The 15,989-nt window shown below is 40.7% G+C and overlaps 1 protein-coding gene across 1 annotated transcript in view; it reads left to right on the forward strand.

Moving 5' to 3' along the window:
• LOC139756055 (ubiquitin carboxyl-terminal hydrolase 19-like) overlaps nt 1-15,989 on the forward strand; it is a 197,528-nt gene that overhangs the window by 133,440 nt on the left and 48,099 nt on the right. The window contains 1 exon segment of the mRNA XM_071675047.1: nt 14,189-14,371. Coding sequence (XP_071531148.1) covers nt 14,189-14,371 — 183 coding nt within the window.

A 15,989-nucleotide genomic window follows, 5' to 3' on the forward strand; every position in this document is an offset into this window, starting at 1 on the left:
TACTATATACACATATATAGATAAATGCCCATACACACACATATACATATCGACATATTTGCCTCTATTTTTTCATATAAACTGACTGTTCTAAGTCTTTTATCTCACTCCCATACTCCTCTGACAATGTAAATATTATATGAATTTGTACTTCATAACTTTTCTTTTCCTTGTAGTTATCAGCAAATACTAGATCACATGCACAAATACATATATACATATATCCACATGTACATATTCATACTTGCTTGCCTTCATCCATGTCTGGTGCTACCCCACCCCACAGGAAAGAGCATTACTACCCCTTGCTTCAGCAATGTAGCACCAGAAAAATGGACAAAAAAGGCCACATACATTCTTACTCAGTCTCTAACTGTTATGTGAATGCACTGAAGTCACACCTTCCTGTCCACATCCAGGCCATAAACCTATCCATGGTTTCCCCCAGATATTTCACATGACCTGGTTCAGTCCATTGACAGTATGTCAACCCTGGTGTACCACATCATTCCAAATCCCTCAATTCCTTGCATGTCTCTCACCCTCCTTTATGATCAGGCCCTGATAGCTCAAAATCTTTTTCACTCCATCCTTCCACCTCCAGTTTGGTCTCCCACTTCTTGTTCTCTCAACCTTTGGCACATATATCCCCTCTGTCAATCTCTCCTCAATCATTCTCTCTATATGTCCAAATTGAAAAAATGTTTTTTGGTGCCTCAGATTTTAAACATGATTCTAGGTAACTTCAAACCACTGAATAAGAATATGACCTTCATTTCCTTGTAGCAGCTCTAGTTTTTGAGGTAATGCACTTATCAGTAAATGTACCTCTCATGAGCATGTCACTCAAAGATGACTGAACAGCAGGAAACAATTGTCACTGTCTTACAGATGATATCGTACCCTGATCACCATTGGCTAATCTATGTGACTTTTCTCCTGGGTCAGAAGAGTGGTACACCAAGTGTCCCTACTTTATATGTCTCTGGGATAGTAGAGCTAAGGATAAGCACTGTGTGAGAAAACAATGGCCTCTGAGAGAAAACATGGTGGTTGGAGAAGAGAATGTAACTGCAGAACCCTTGGTTAACAGATAAGATCATTTTACTACCACTGCACATCAAACTAGGTTTAAGGAAATAGTTTGTGAAGGATTTGAACAAAGAAGGGGACTGCTTTGACTACGTATACAGAAAATTTCCACCTCTGAGCATGGAGAAGCTGAAGGCAGGTATTTTTGATGGGCTGCAAATCAGGGAACTCTTGAAAGACCCACATTTACACAATTCACTGAACATTGATGAGGCAGATGCATAGTCTTCATTCAATCTGGTTGTAAAGAATTTTCTTGGAACCATAAAGCAAATAACTTCTGTGAACTAGTGGAGAACATGCCCTCTTCTTTTTGTCAACTTGGCTGTAAAATGAGCATCAAGGTGCATTACCTCCACAGCCACTTGGATTGTTTCCCAGACAACCTTGGTGACCTAAGTGAGGAACAGGTGAATGATTCCACCAAGATTTAAGAACCATGGATTACTGCTAGACCATTCAGCGTGATTGTCCTGGGGCAGCTCACTGCAAGAAGTCTTTGAGCCTCCGCTTTCATGAGATGTCTGAGTAAATGAACATTGTATCATTAATAATTTTTTATGCTTGTTTCACCATTATCTGATTCTATGGATGTAACTTAATCATAAATGAACAAATTCTTCTTGTATGATGTCTTCTTTTTTTTTTTTTATCAAAAAGGCAACAATGCTGATTTGTATTCATCAATCCTTGTGGCCGATCGGTTGTATGCATGGCGATTATGAATATATCATATCTCGATAACTAGAGCTAAAAGAGAAAAACTGATGGCATGTTTAGAATCAGCGACCAAAATTTACCTACAAACATGTCTAATATCTCAGGCACCAAATTCTGTGATCCTTAGTATATATTTTGTATAGACCTTCATTTATATTCATGTTACATTTCTTTGTGTATTTGAGAAGAGAAGATTCAATAATATTTCTCTTGATCAAGGAGTCACAGTCTATATTGAATTAAACAGAACTTCTGATTCTTGTCTTGTCCTTATATTGTATTTATGTTGCTTAAGTTGGACATAGAGACTCATATAAGTCCGCCCAATATGAAATATATTACAGCTTTTACAAGGTATTCTGTAGACACAGCCCAAAGAATTTTCTGATGAGTTATTGATTAAGATGTTCTTTATAGTATTTTGTATGCGCAAAAGATGCCTGTGGCATGAGAAAGGTGGGATGTGGGCAGATTAGAAAGGGTAGTGAGTGGTGGGATGAAGAAGTAAGATTTGTTAGCGAAAGAGAATAGAGGCATTTGGACGATTTTTGCAGGGAAATAGTGCAAAAGACTGGGAGATGTATAAAAGAAACAGGCAAGAGGTCAAGAGAAAGGTGCAAGAGGTGAAAAAGAGGGCAAATGAGAGTTGGGATGAGAGAGTATCATTAAATTTTAGGGAGAATAAAAAGATGTTTAGGAAGGAGGTAAATAAAGTGTGTAAGACAAGAGAATAAATGGGAACATTGGTGAAGGGGCAGATGGGGAGGTAATAACAAGTAGTGGTGAAGTGAGAGGGAAATGGAGTGAGTATTTTGAAGGTTTATTGAATGTATTTGATGATAGAGTGGTAGATATAGGGTGTTTTGGTCGAGGTGGTGTGCAAAGCGAGAGGGTCAGAGAGAATGATTTGGTACACAGAGAAGAGGTAGTGAAAACTGTCCAGAAGATGAAAGCTGGCAAGTTTGGATGATATTGCTGTGGGATTTATTGAAAAGGGGTGACTTTGTTGTTGACTGGTTGGTGAGGATATTTAGTGTATATATGGTTCATTTTGAAGTGCCTGAGGATTGGCAGAATGCATGCATAGTGCCATTATACAAAGGCAAAGGGGAAAAAGGTGTGCTCAAATTACAGAGGTATGGGTTTGTTAAGTATTCCTGGGAAATTATATGTGAGGGTATTGATTTAGAGGGTGAAGGCATGTACAGAGCATCAGATTAGGGAAGAGCAGTGTGGTTTCGAAAGTGGTAGAGGATGTGTGGATCAGATGTTTGCTTTAAAGAATTTTTTTTTTTTTTTTTTTTTTTCATACTATTCGCCATTTCCCGCGATAGCGAGGTAGTGTTAAGAACAGAGGACTGGGCCTTTGAGGGAATATTCTCACCTGGCCCCCTTCTCTGTTCCTTCTTTTAAAAAAAAAAAAGAAAAAAAAAAAAAATAACAGAGGACTGGGCCTTTGAGGGAATATCCTCACCTTGCCCCCCTTCTCTGTTCCTTCTTTTGGAAAATTGAAAAAAAACGAGAGAGGAGGATTTCCAGCCACCCGCTCCCTCCCCTTTTAGTCACCTTCTACGACACGCAGGGAATACGTGGGAAGTATTCTTTCTCCCCTATCCCCAGGGATAGCTTTAAAGAATGTATGTAAGAAATACTTAGAAAAACGGATGGATTTGTATGTAGCATTTATGGAAGTGGAGAACGCATATGATAGAGTTGATAGAGATGCTCTGTGGAAGGTATTAAGAGTGTATGGTGTGGGAGGGAAGTTGTTAGAAGCAGTGAAAAGTTTTTATTGAGGATGTAAGGGATGTATACGAGTAGGAAGAGAGGAAAGAGATTGATTCCCAGTGAAGAGCAGTGTCGTTGCAGAAGTGATAGAGGATGTGTTGATCAGGTGTTTGCTTTGAAGAATGTATGTGAGAAATACTTAGAAAAAAGATGGATTTGTATGTAGCATTTATGGAACTCGAGAAGGCATATGATAGTTGATAGAGATGTTTTGTGGAAGGTATTAAAAGTATATGGGGTGGGAGGTAAGTTGCTAGAAGCAGTGAAAACTTTTTATTGAGGATGTAAGGCATGTGTACGAGTAGGAAGAGAGGAGAGTGATTGGTTCCCAGTGAATGTCGGTTTGCAACAGGGGTGCTCGATGTCTCCATGGTTGTTTGATTTGTTTATGGATGGTGTTGTTAGGGAAGTGAATGCAAGAGTTTTGGAGATAGGGGCAAGTATGCAGTCTGCTGTGGATGAGAGGGCTTGGGAAGTGAGTCATTTGTTGTACTCTGTTGATACAGTGCTGGCGGCTAATTCGGGTGAGAAACTGCTGAAGTTGGTGACTGAGTTTGGTAAAGTGTGTGAAAGAAGAAAGCTGAGAGTAAATGTGAATGAGAGCAAGGTTATTAGGTTCAGTAGGGTTGAGGGACAAGTCAGTTGGGAGGTAAGTTTGAATGGAGAAAAACAGGAGGAAGTGAAGTGTTTTACATATCTGGGAGTGAATTTGGCAGCAGATGGAACCATGGAAGTGGAAATGAGTTACATGTTGGGGGAGGGGGCGAAGGTTCTAGGAGCATTGAAGAATGTGTGGAAGGCAAGAACGTTATCTCAGAGAGCAAAAATGGGTATGTTTGAAGGAATAGTGGTTCCAACAATGTTATATGGTTGCGAGGTGTGGGCTATAGATAGGATTGTGCAGAGGAGGGTGGATGTGTTGGAAATGAGATGTTTAAGGACAGTATGTGGTGTGAGGTGGTTTGATCGGGTAAGTAATGAAAGGGCAAGAGAGATGTGTGGTAATAAAAAGTGGTTGAGAGAGCAGAAGAGGGTGTATTGAAGTGATTTTGTCACATGGAGAGAATGAGTGAGGAAGAATTGACAGAGAGGATATATATGTCAGAGGTGGAGGGAACAAGGAGAAGTGGGATACCTAATTGGAGGTGGAAAGATGGAGTGAAAAAGATTTTGAGCAATCGGGGTATGAACATACAGGAGGGTGAAAGGTGTGCAAGGAATAGAGTGAATTGCAACGATGTGGTATATTGGTGTCGATGTGTTGCCAATGAACTGAACCCGGGCATGTGAAACATTTGGGGTAAACCATGGAAAGTTTTGTTGGGCCTGTATCATCAGCGAACAACAACTGACTCACTTCCCAAGCCCTCTCATCCACAACAGACTGCATACTTGACCCTCTCTCCAAAACTCTTGCATTCACCTCCCTAACAACCCCATCCATAAACAAATTAAACAGCCATGGAGACATCACACACCCCTGCCACAAACCAACATCCACTGAGAACCAATCACTTTCCTCTTCTTCCTACTCGTACACATGCCATACGTCCTCGATAAAAACTTTTCACTGTTTGTAGCAGCTTGCCTCCCACACCATATACTCTTAATACCTTTCATAGAGCATTTCTATCAACTTTATCATATGCCTTCTCCAGATCCATAAATGCTACATACAAATCCATTTGTTTTTCTAAGTATTTCTCACATACATTTTTCAAAGCAAACACCTGATCTACACATCCTCTACCACTTCTGAAACCACACTGCTCTTCCCCAATCTGATGCTCTGTACATGCCTTCACCCTATCAATCAATACCCTTCCATACAATTTTCCAGGAATACTCAACAAACTTATACCTTTGTAATTTGAACACTCACCAATATCCCCTTGAACACTCACCAATATCCCCTTTGCCTTTGTACAATGACACTATGCATGCATTCCGCCAATCCTCTGGCACCTCACCATGAGCCATACATACATTGAATATCCTCACCATCCAGTCAACAACACAGTCACCCCATTTTCTAATAAATTCCGCTGCAATACCATCCAAACCCATTGCCTTGCCGGCTTTCATTTTCCGCAAAGCTTTCACTACCTTTTCTCTCTTTACCAAACATTCTCCTTGACCCTTCCACTTCGCACACCACCTCGACCAAAACACCCTATATCTGCCACTCTATCATCTAACGCATTCAACAAACCTTCAAAATACTCACTCCATCTCCTTCTCACATCACCACTACTTGTTATTGCATCCCCATTAGCCCCCTTCACCGATGTTCCCATTTGTTCTCTTGTCGTATGCACTTTATTTACCTCCTTCCAAAACATCATTTTATCCTCCCTAAAATTTAATGATACTCTCTCACCCCCAACTCTCATTTGCCCTCTTTTTCACCTCTTGCACCTTTCTCTTGACCTCATGCCTCTTTTTTTTTTATACATCTCCCAGTCATTTGCACTATTTCCCTGCAAAAATTGTCCAATTGCCTCTCTTGTCTCATTCAGTAATAATCTTACTTCTTCATCCCACCACTTGCTATCATTTCTAATCTGCCCACCTCCCACGCTTTTCATACCACAAACATCTTTTGTGCAAGCCATCACTGCTCCCCTAAATACATCCCATTCCTCTCCCACTCCCCTTATGTCCTTTGCTCTCACCTTTTTCCATTCTGCACTCAGTCTCTCCTGGTACTTCCTCACACAAGTCTCCTTCCCAAGCTCACCTACTCTCACCACTCTCTTCACCCCAACATTCTCTCTTCTTTTCTGAAAACCTCTACAAATCTTCACCTTCGCCTCTACAAGATAATGATCAAACATCCTTCCAGTTGCACCTCTCAGTACATAAGTCTCTCTTTCACACGCTTATCAATTAGCATGTAATCCAATAACGCTTTCTTGCCATCTCTCCTACTTACATACATATACTTATGTGTATCTCTTTTTAAACCAGTTATTCCCAATCACCAGTCCTTTTTCAGCACACAAATCTACAAGCTCTTGACCATTTCCATTTACAACACTGAACACCCACATCAATTATTCCCTCAACTGCCTCATTACTCATCTTTGCATTCAAATCACCCATCACTATAACCCGGTCTCGTGCATCAAAACTGCTAACACGCTCACTCAGCTTCTCCCAAAACACTTGCCTCTCATGATCTTTTTTCTCATGACCAGATGCATAGGCACCAATAATCACCCATCTCTCTCCCTCCACTTTCAGTTTAACCCATATCAGTTTAGAGTTTACTTTCTTACACTCTATCACATACTCCCAGAACTCCTGTTTCAGGAGTAGTGCTACTCCTTCATTTGCTCTTGTTTCTCTCAGAGCCAAAACATCCAGGTTCCTTTCCTCAAACATACTACCTATCTCTCCTTTTTTCTTATCCTGGTTACATCCACACACATTTAGACACCCTAATCTGAGCCTTCGAGGAGGATGAGCATTCCCCACATGATTCCTTCTTCTGTTTTCCCTTTTAGAAAGTTAAAATACAAGGAGGGGAGGGTTTCTAGCCCCCTGTATCCGTCCCCTTTAGTTGCCTTCTAAGACACGTGGGGAATGCGTGGGAAGTATTCTTTCTCCCCTATCCCCAAGGATATGAATATGAACATATGTATATTCTTATGAGTCCATGGGGAAAATGAAACATGTTAAGTTCCCAAGTGCACTTTCGTTTAATAATCACATCATCAGGGAGACACAAAAGGGAAATGTAAGTCACTTGATATACATCGAAGAGACAAAGCTAGGACACCATTTGGTAAACATGTGATTGTCGAAAACATACAACGAGCGTTCATAAACTTATCATTTTACAGATTTTATAAATAAAGTTATCTAATTTGTATAAACCATCACTAATATTAAGTAATATTGAGTAATGCCATCTCAATTATTAACTGTAACTCTATTACCAAGAGAAATATCATTGAATCTTCTATTATTAGATGCACAAAGAATTATAATCATAATAGTGATGGTCTATACAAATTAGATAACTTTATTGTTGATAAGATTTTTAAAATAAGTTTATGAATGCTCGTTGTATGTTTTGGACAATCACATCTTTACCAAATGGCATCCTAGCTTCGTCTCTTCGATGTATATCAACTGCCTTATATTTCTCTCTTATGTCTCCCCTGATGATGTGTTTATTACACGAAAGTGCACTTGGGAACTTATCATGTTTCATTTTCCCCATGGACTCATAGGAATATCTTGATCACACGCAAAATTGTGATCCTTTCCAACATATGTATATATGTATATGTCTGTGTATGTATGTATGTATACATTGAAATGTATAAGTATGTATATTTGCGTGTGTGGGCATTTATGTATATATATGTGTATGTGGTTGGGTTGGGCCATTCTTTCGTCTGTTTCCTTGCACTACCTCACTAACGCTGGAGACAGTGACAAAGTGTGATAAGAATATGTATTGTTAATGAAGACTACATTTACGTTAAAGGATTTTAGCAACTTGGGAAGTAACATAAAGTTATCACTAAATAGGAGAACTAGAGGTTCTTTTTATCAAGGATGGGTTTAGGCTTAACTCTATAATTTTTTTTTGCTAACTTTAGAGATTTATCAATGAGAGATCTAGGATACTTTAACTTGGATCCAATAGAATATATCTCAAACTTTTCATTGATGAATTCTGGACGGTATATATGAAATACTCAGAGAAATATCAACTGAAATGATATTTATTGAAATCTGTCATGTTGAGCGGAGTAATAATGAATATTCATTTCACATGTGTATGTGAATGGATGTCTTTCTTCATCTGTTCCCAAGTGTTACCTTGCTAACATGGGAAACAATGATCAAGTATGAAAAAGATATATAACTGCAGAAGCTGGTGACTGAGTTTGGTAAAGTGTGTGGAAGAAGAAAGTTAAGAGTAAATGTGAATAAGAGCAAGGTTATTAGGTACAGTAGGGTTGAGGGTCAAGTCAATTGGGAGGTGAGTTTGAATGGAGAAAAACTGGAGGAAGTGAAGTGTTTTAGATATCTGGGAGTGGATCTGGCAGCGGATGGAACCATGGAAGCGGAAGTGGATCATAGGGTGGGGGAGGGGGCGAAAATTTTGGGAGCCTTGAAAAATGTGTGGAAGTCGAGAACATTATCCCGGAAAGCAAAAATGGGTATGTTTGAAGGAATAGTAGTTCCAACAATGTTGTATGGTTGCGAGGCGTGGGCTATGGATAGAGTTGTGCGCAGGAGGATGGATGTGCTGGAAATGAGATGTTTGAGGACAATGTGTGGTGTGAGGTGGTTTGATCGAGTAAGTAACGTAAGGGTAAGAGAGATGTGTGGAAATAAAAAGAGCGTGGTTGAGAGAGCAGAAGAGGGTGTTTTGAAGTGGTTTGGGCACATGGAGAGAATGAGTGAGGAAAGATTGACCAAGAGGATATATGTGTCGGAGGTGAAGGGAACGAGGAGAAGAGGGAGACCAAATTGGAGGTGGAAAGATGGAGTGAAAAGGATTTTGTGTGATCGGGGCCTGAACATGCAGGAGGGTGAAAGGAGGGCAAGGAATAGAGTGAATTGGAGCGATGTGGTATACAGGGGTTGACGTGCTGTCAGTGGATTGAATCAGGGCATGTGGAGCGTCCGGGGTGGGCCGTGGAGGGCTGTGTGGGTATGTTTATTTGCGTGTGTGGACGTGTGTATGTACATGTGTATGGGGGGGGTTGGGCCATTTCTTTCGTCTGTTTCCTTGCGCTACCTCGCAAACGCGGGAGACAGCGACAAAGTATAAAAAAAAAAAAAAAAAAAAAAAAAATCTTCTAGGGAGGATAGAAAGAATTCTTCCTTCATAACTCCTGTATGTTGTAGAAGGTGACTAAAGGATGTGGGAGTTGGGTGCTAGAAACCCTACTCTTGTATTTCAGTTTCCAAAAGATGAAACAGTAGTTAGGCAGGGAGTGCTCATCCTTTTTGAAGGTTTAGACTGGGGTGCCTGAATGTTTGTGAATTCATGTAACCAAAATGAGAAGAGAGGAAGATAGGTAGTTTGTTTGAGGAAAGAAACCTGGATATTCTGGCTCTGGATGAAGAAAGTTCAAGGGTGAAGGGGAAGAATAGTTTGGAAATGTGTGTTAAGAGTAAAGTCAGGGGTTGGTAAAATGACAAGAGCTAAGCAACGACTAGTACCACTCCTGAAGCAGGAATTGTGGGAGTGTGTGATAGAGTGCAAGGAAATGAATTTTAGATTAGTGTGGGTATACTGAAAGTAGATGGCAATAGATGAGTGATTATTGGCACTTATGCACCTTGCCATAAGAAGAAAGATCTTGAAAGGCAAGTGTTTTGGAAGCAGCTGGATGAGTGTGTCTGTAGTTTTGGTGCACAAGACTGGGTATAAGTGATGGATGCTTTGAATGTGAAGGTAAGTAATGTGGCAGTTGAGGGTATAATTGGGGTGCATGGGGCATTTAAAGTTATGAAAGGAAATGGTTAAGAGCTTGTAGAAGTTGTGTGCTGAAGAAAAGACTGGTGATTGGGATTACCTGGCTTAAAAGGAGAGATATACACAAGTATCTGTATGTGAGAAGGAGAGTTGGTCAACAATCATTATTAACTTGCATATTAATTTATAAGCATGTAAAAGAGACTTTTGGATTTAAATTTGCTGAGAGGGGCAGCTGAAGGGATGCCTGATCACTAGCTTGTGGAGGTGAAGGTAAACATTTGTAGAGGCTTTTGATAAAGAAGAAACAATGTTGGGGAGAAGAGTGTGTTGAGAATAAGTGAGCTTGGAAATGACTTATTTGAAGATATACTAGGAGAGATTGAGCGTCGAATGACAGAAGGTGAGAGTGAATGAAATGAGGGGAGTGGGTGAGGAATGGGTTGTATTTAGGGAAACAGTGATTGCATGGGAGTTGGGCAGATTAGGAAAGGTAGTGAGTGGTGGGATGAAGTAAAGTTGCTAAAGAAAGAGAAAAGAGAGGTGATTGGGCTGTAATTTCAGGAAAGGAGTGCAAATGATTGCAAGATGTATAAGAGAAAGTGGCAGGAGGTCAAGAGGAAGGTGCAGTGATTAAAGAAGAGGGCAGATGAGAGTTAGAGTGAGAGAGTAACATTAAATTTTAGGGAGAATGAAAAGATGTTTTGGAAGGAGGTTAATAGTATGCGAAAGACGAGAACAAATGAGAACGTCCGTGAAGGGAGCAAAAGGGGAAGTGATAACAGGTAGTGATGAAGTGAGGAGGAGATGAAGTAAGTATTTTGAAGGATTGTTAAATGTGTGATGGTGGAGTAGCAGATGTAGTAGGATGTTTTTAATTGGGATGGTATACAAAGTGAGAGAGTCGTGGAGAGTGATTTGGTAAAGAAAGAAGAGGTGAGGAAGGCCTTTTATAAGATGAAATTGAGCAAGGTGGCTGGAGTGGATGACATGGTTGTTGAAGTTAAGAAATGGGGTGACTATGTTGTGGTAAGGATATTCATTGTATGTATGGGTCATGGTGAAGTGCCTGAGAATTGGCAGAATGCATGTGTAGTGTCATTGCATAAATGCAAGGGAGATAAAGATGTGTTCAAACTACAGAAGCATAAGTTTATTGAGTATACCTAGTAAGTTGTGTGGGAGGATATTGGTTGAGACGGTAAAGGCATGTACAGAGTATTATACAGGAGAGGAGCAATGTGGTTTCAGAAGTGGAAGAGGGTGTGTGGATCAGTTGTGTGATTTAAAGAATGTCTGTGAGAAATACTTAGAAGAACTGATGGTTTTGTATGTGGCATTTAATGATCTGGACAAAGGATATGATAAGGTTGATATAGATGCTTTGTGAATGGTATTAAGAATATATGGTGTGGGAGATAAGCTGCCAGAAGCAGAGAAGTTTTGTCGAGGGTGTAAGGCATGTGTATGAGTAGACAGAGAGGAGAGTGGATGGTTCCAATTGAAGGTTGGTCAGCAGGAGGGATGTGTAATATCACCATGGTTGTTCAATTGGTTTACGGATGGGGTGGTGAGGGAGATAAATGCCAGAGTCTTGGAGAGAGGGGTGAGTATGCTGTCCCTGGGGGATGAGGGCCTGGGAAATTAGTCAATTGTTATTTGCTGATGATACAGCACTTGTGGCTGAGGTTTGGGACTGTGCTTGGAAGAGTTGAGGGACAGGTTAGTTGGGATGTAAATTTGAATGAAGAAAAAATGTTTTAGATATCCGGGAGCTATCAGGGCAACTAAAGGAGCAATGAAAACAGAAGTAAGTCATCGGGTGGTAGAGGGCACGAAGTTTCTGTGAGCGCTGAAGAATGTGTGGCAAGAAAAAATGTTATCTCCGATCGCAAAAATGGTTGTGTATTAAGAAAATTTTTTTTTTTTCACTGTCTCCCGCATTTGCGAGGTAGCGCAAGGAAACAGATGAAAGAAATGGCCCAACCCACCCCCATACACATGTATATACATACACGTCCACACACGCAAATATACATACCCATACATCTCAGTGTACACATATATATACATACACAGACACATACATATATACACATGCACACAATTCACCCTGTCTGCCTTTATTCATTCCCATCGCCACCTCGCCACACATGGAATAACATCCCCCTCCCCCTCATGTGTGCGAGGTAGCACTAGGAAAAGACAACAAAGGCCCCATTCGTTCACACTCAGTCTCTAGCTGTCATGTAATAATGCCCGAAACCACAGCTCCCTTTCCACATCCAGGCCCCACAGAACTTTCTATGGTTTACCCCAGACGCTTCACATACCCTGATTCAATCCATTGACAGCACGTCGACCCCCATATACCACATCAATCCAATTCACTCTATTCCTTGCCCGCCTTTCACCCTCCTGCATGTTCAGGCCCCGATCACTCAAAATCTTTTTCACTCCATCTTTCCACCTCCAATTTGGTCTCCCACTTCTCCTCGTTCCCTCCACCTCCGACACATATATCCTCTTGGTCAATCTTTCCTCACTCATTCTCTCCATGTGCCCAAACCATTTCAAAACACCCTCTTCTGCTCTCTTAACCACGTTCTTTTTATTTCCACCCACACATCTCTCTTACCCTTACATTACTTACTCGATCAAACCACCTCACACCACATATTGTCCTCAAACATCTCATTTCCAGCACATCCACCCTCCTGCGCACAACTCTATCCATAGCCCACGCCTCGCAACCATACAACATTGTTGGAACCACTATTCCTTCAAACATACTCATTTTTGCTTTCCGAGATAAGTTCTCGACTTCCACACATTCTTCAAGGCTCCCAGGATTTTCGCCCCCTTCCCCACCCTATGATTCACTTCCGCTTCCATGGTTTCATCCTCTGCCAGATCCACTCCCAGATATCTAAAACACTTTACTTCCTCCAGTTTTTCTCCATTCAAACTTACCTCCCAGTTGACTTGACCCTTAACCCTAATAACCTTGCTCTTATTCACATTTACTCTCAACTTTCTTCTTTCACACACTTTACCAAACTCAGTCACCAGCTTCTGCAGTTCCTCACATGGATCAGCCACCAGCGCTGTATCATCAGCGAACAACTGACTCACTTCCCAAGCTCTCTCATCCAAAACAGACTTCATACTTGCCCCTCTTTCCAAAACTCTTGCATTCACCTCCCTAACAACCCCATCCATAAACAAATTAAACAACCATGGAGACATCACACACCCCTGCCGCAAACCTACATTCACTGAGAACCAATCACTTTCCTCTCTTCCTACACGTACACGGAATAGTAGTTCATCAATATTATTTGGTTGTGAGGCATGGGCTATGGATAGGGTTGTACAGAGGAGGTTGGATGTGTTGGAAATTAAATGTTTGTAGACAATATGTAGTGTAAGGTGGTTTGATGGAGTAAGTATTGAAAGTGTAACAGACATGTGTGGTAGAAAAAAGAGTGTTGGTGAGAGAGCAGAAGTTGTGTTGAAGTGGTGTAGACATAAGAAGAAAATGAGTAAAAGGATTTTTGTCAGAAGTGGAGGCAACAAGGAGAGGTGGAAACCAAATTTGAGATGGAAGGATGGAGTTGAAAAGGTTTTGAGTGTTCAGGAACTAAACATGCAAGAGGATGAAAGGTGTACATAGGATCAAGTGAATTGGAGCATTATACATGACAGCCAGAGAGTGATGTAAGTGAATGAGGCCATTTCTTTTCGTGTTCCGGGTGCTGCCTCGCTAATTGAAGGTATAGGAAACGTAGAAAAGATGAAAACCCCAGGATTTTAAAAACGGCATTGCATGTCTCTTTTGCCTTAGAGACATGAAGCCTGATTGGAGGTATATTTACACTGGTCAAGATTTGATACTAATTCTGTAATCAGTATAGCTTAGTTGTGCATCATTTCTTTGCATATTATCATTATTTCTCTTAGCATTACAAGTTCCTCTTAAACTTCAAATAACAGAGGTTGATTACGGTTTGTAACATTGAAGTCTATGCTGATGAAACAGTGACTGTTATTGCAAGTACCCTGAACATTCATTTGCCAGGTATTTGCCTCTAATTGAAGTAGAGAGAATGCATAACTTTTGATACCATTTTACAGGTTGGAGAACCAGTGGTGGAAGTGGCAGTGGTACAACGTATGATGATCCCCAGTCCACCTACACGTTGTGCATACTGCTCTAGAAATGCTGTATCAGGAAACAAGTTACGCCGTTGTACAAAATGTTTTCGGGCGGGATACTGTCACCAGGCTTGTCAAAAGAATCATTGGCCTAGTCATAAAGTAAGTATTTTGAGTAGTAGAGCAAACACACACACACACACACACACACACACACACACACACACACACACGCACACACACACACACACACACACACTCTCATACACTTAGGTGTCTGAATTTCAGGTGCAGTTTGCTCATAGTTGAAGAAAAGTATTGTATGATCAGCAAGTTTATATCTTGTGACTTTTCCTGCTGTCTAGTAAGAAAAGTTCTTACAGATAGTAGGATAAAAGGCAGGGAAGTGGTGAGAGACATTGTGAAAAGGAGGTGGAGTTAGTATTTTGAAGGACCGCTGAATGTAGTGATTGATAGGGATGTGGATGCAGTGTTTTGGGGATGAGTCTTGGCAACCAGGATGATGAAAAGAGAGGTAGCATAAGTCCTATAAAAGATGATATGGGGGTAAAGAATCAGAAGTGGATGGGATTGACTGTTTATGATTGTTTAGTCAAGTAGTTGAGCTTATGCATGACCCAAGGAAAGGTTCCTGAGGTCTAGCAGAGCACAGATATATTGCTTTTGTATAAAGTCAAGGGGGATGAAAGTGAATATTTCAGTTATAATATTATAAGTCTGTTGAACATATTTAGCAGTTGTATGCAATAGTGGTGATAGATAGGGAGTTATCATACATAGAGCAGCTGATTTATTTTTCATGTTGAGGGTTCCAATCACTAACAAAAGTCCACATCAAGGCCGGGCCTTAATTGAAATATAGAGAGGATTATGAAACAGAAAAAGAAAAGACAAGGGAAAGTATTTGCAAATTTTGAGAAAGTGAAAAACCTGTCTTTTGAAATGTGCCAGGTAATAGTTATTAGGAAAGACACAAGAGGGAAGAGAGTTCCAAAGCTTCGAAGTGTAGGGGACGAAACAGTTATCTAAGATGGCCGAGTATTGCGTGGATGTAACTAGTGATTTGGGCACTCAAGCAGATAGCTCTGGGGAGCAAAAACCAGAGTAATACCGATAGAAGAGGGATAGTGAACCAACATTGCAGTGCAGGGGAAGGGGGTCAAGTTTGGAAGTTAACCTGGGACAGTTTATAAGCTGGATCACTTTCAATTCAACTGTGTCAATTAAGGATGCAGAGTTAGAACCACGCAGAATGTGAGAGTAGTATTCCATACAAGGACGAATCAATTGCTTGCACAAAGGGTGCAGCTGTTCAGAAGAGAAGTTTGACATCTAAACAGGACACCCAGTTTCTTAGAGGCAGACTTACCTATTCCTGTAATGTGGGTTTCCAAGAAAGAGTGGATGTTACAGTAATGCCAAGTACATTTATTGAGTCAAGAAGTGGAATCACAGAATCGTCAAAGGAGAGACAAGAGTTGTGAGGAGAGGGGTAGAAACTGGGTCTTGGAGGCATTAAACTTGACGAGATTTTGTTTACCCCACTGAGATATCCTGTCCAAGTCTGAGTTTACTGAGGAGGACAAGATTTTGTGTACCCTACTGAGATATCCTGTCCAAGTCTGAGTTTACTGAGGAGGCTGTGTCAAGACCAGATGCAGATCAAGTGAGAGAAGAGAGAGCAGAATTGAAGGATGTAGATGAATGCAGTGTTGATTTGTCAGCATATGAGTGCTTTGGATTATTTGTAGAGAAAATC

This window comes from Panulirus ornatus, chromosome 2 (assembly GCF_036320965.1).
Source record: "Panulirus ornatus isolate Po-2019 chromosome 2, ASM3632096v1, whole genome shotgun sequence".
NCBI lineage: Eukaryota > Metazoa > Arthropoda > Malacostraca > Decapoda > Palinuridae > Panulirus > Panulirus ornatus.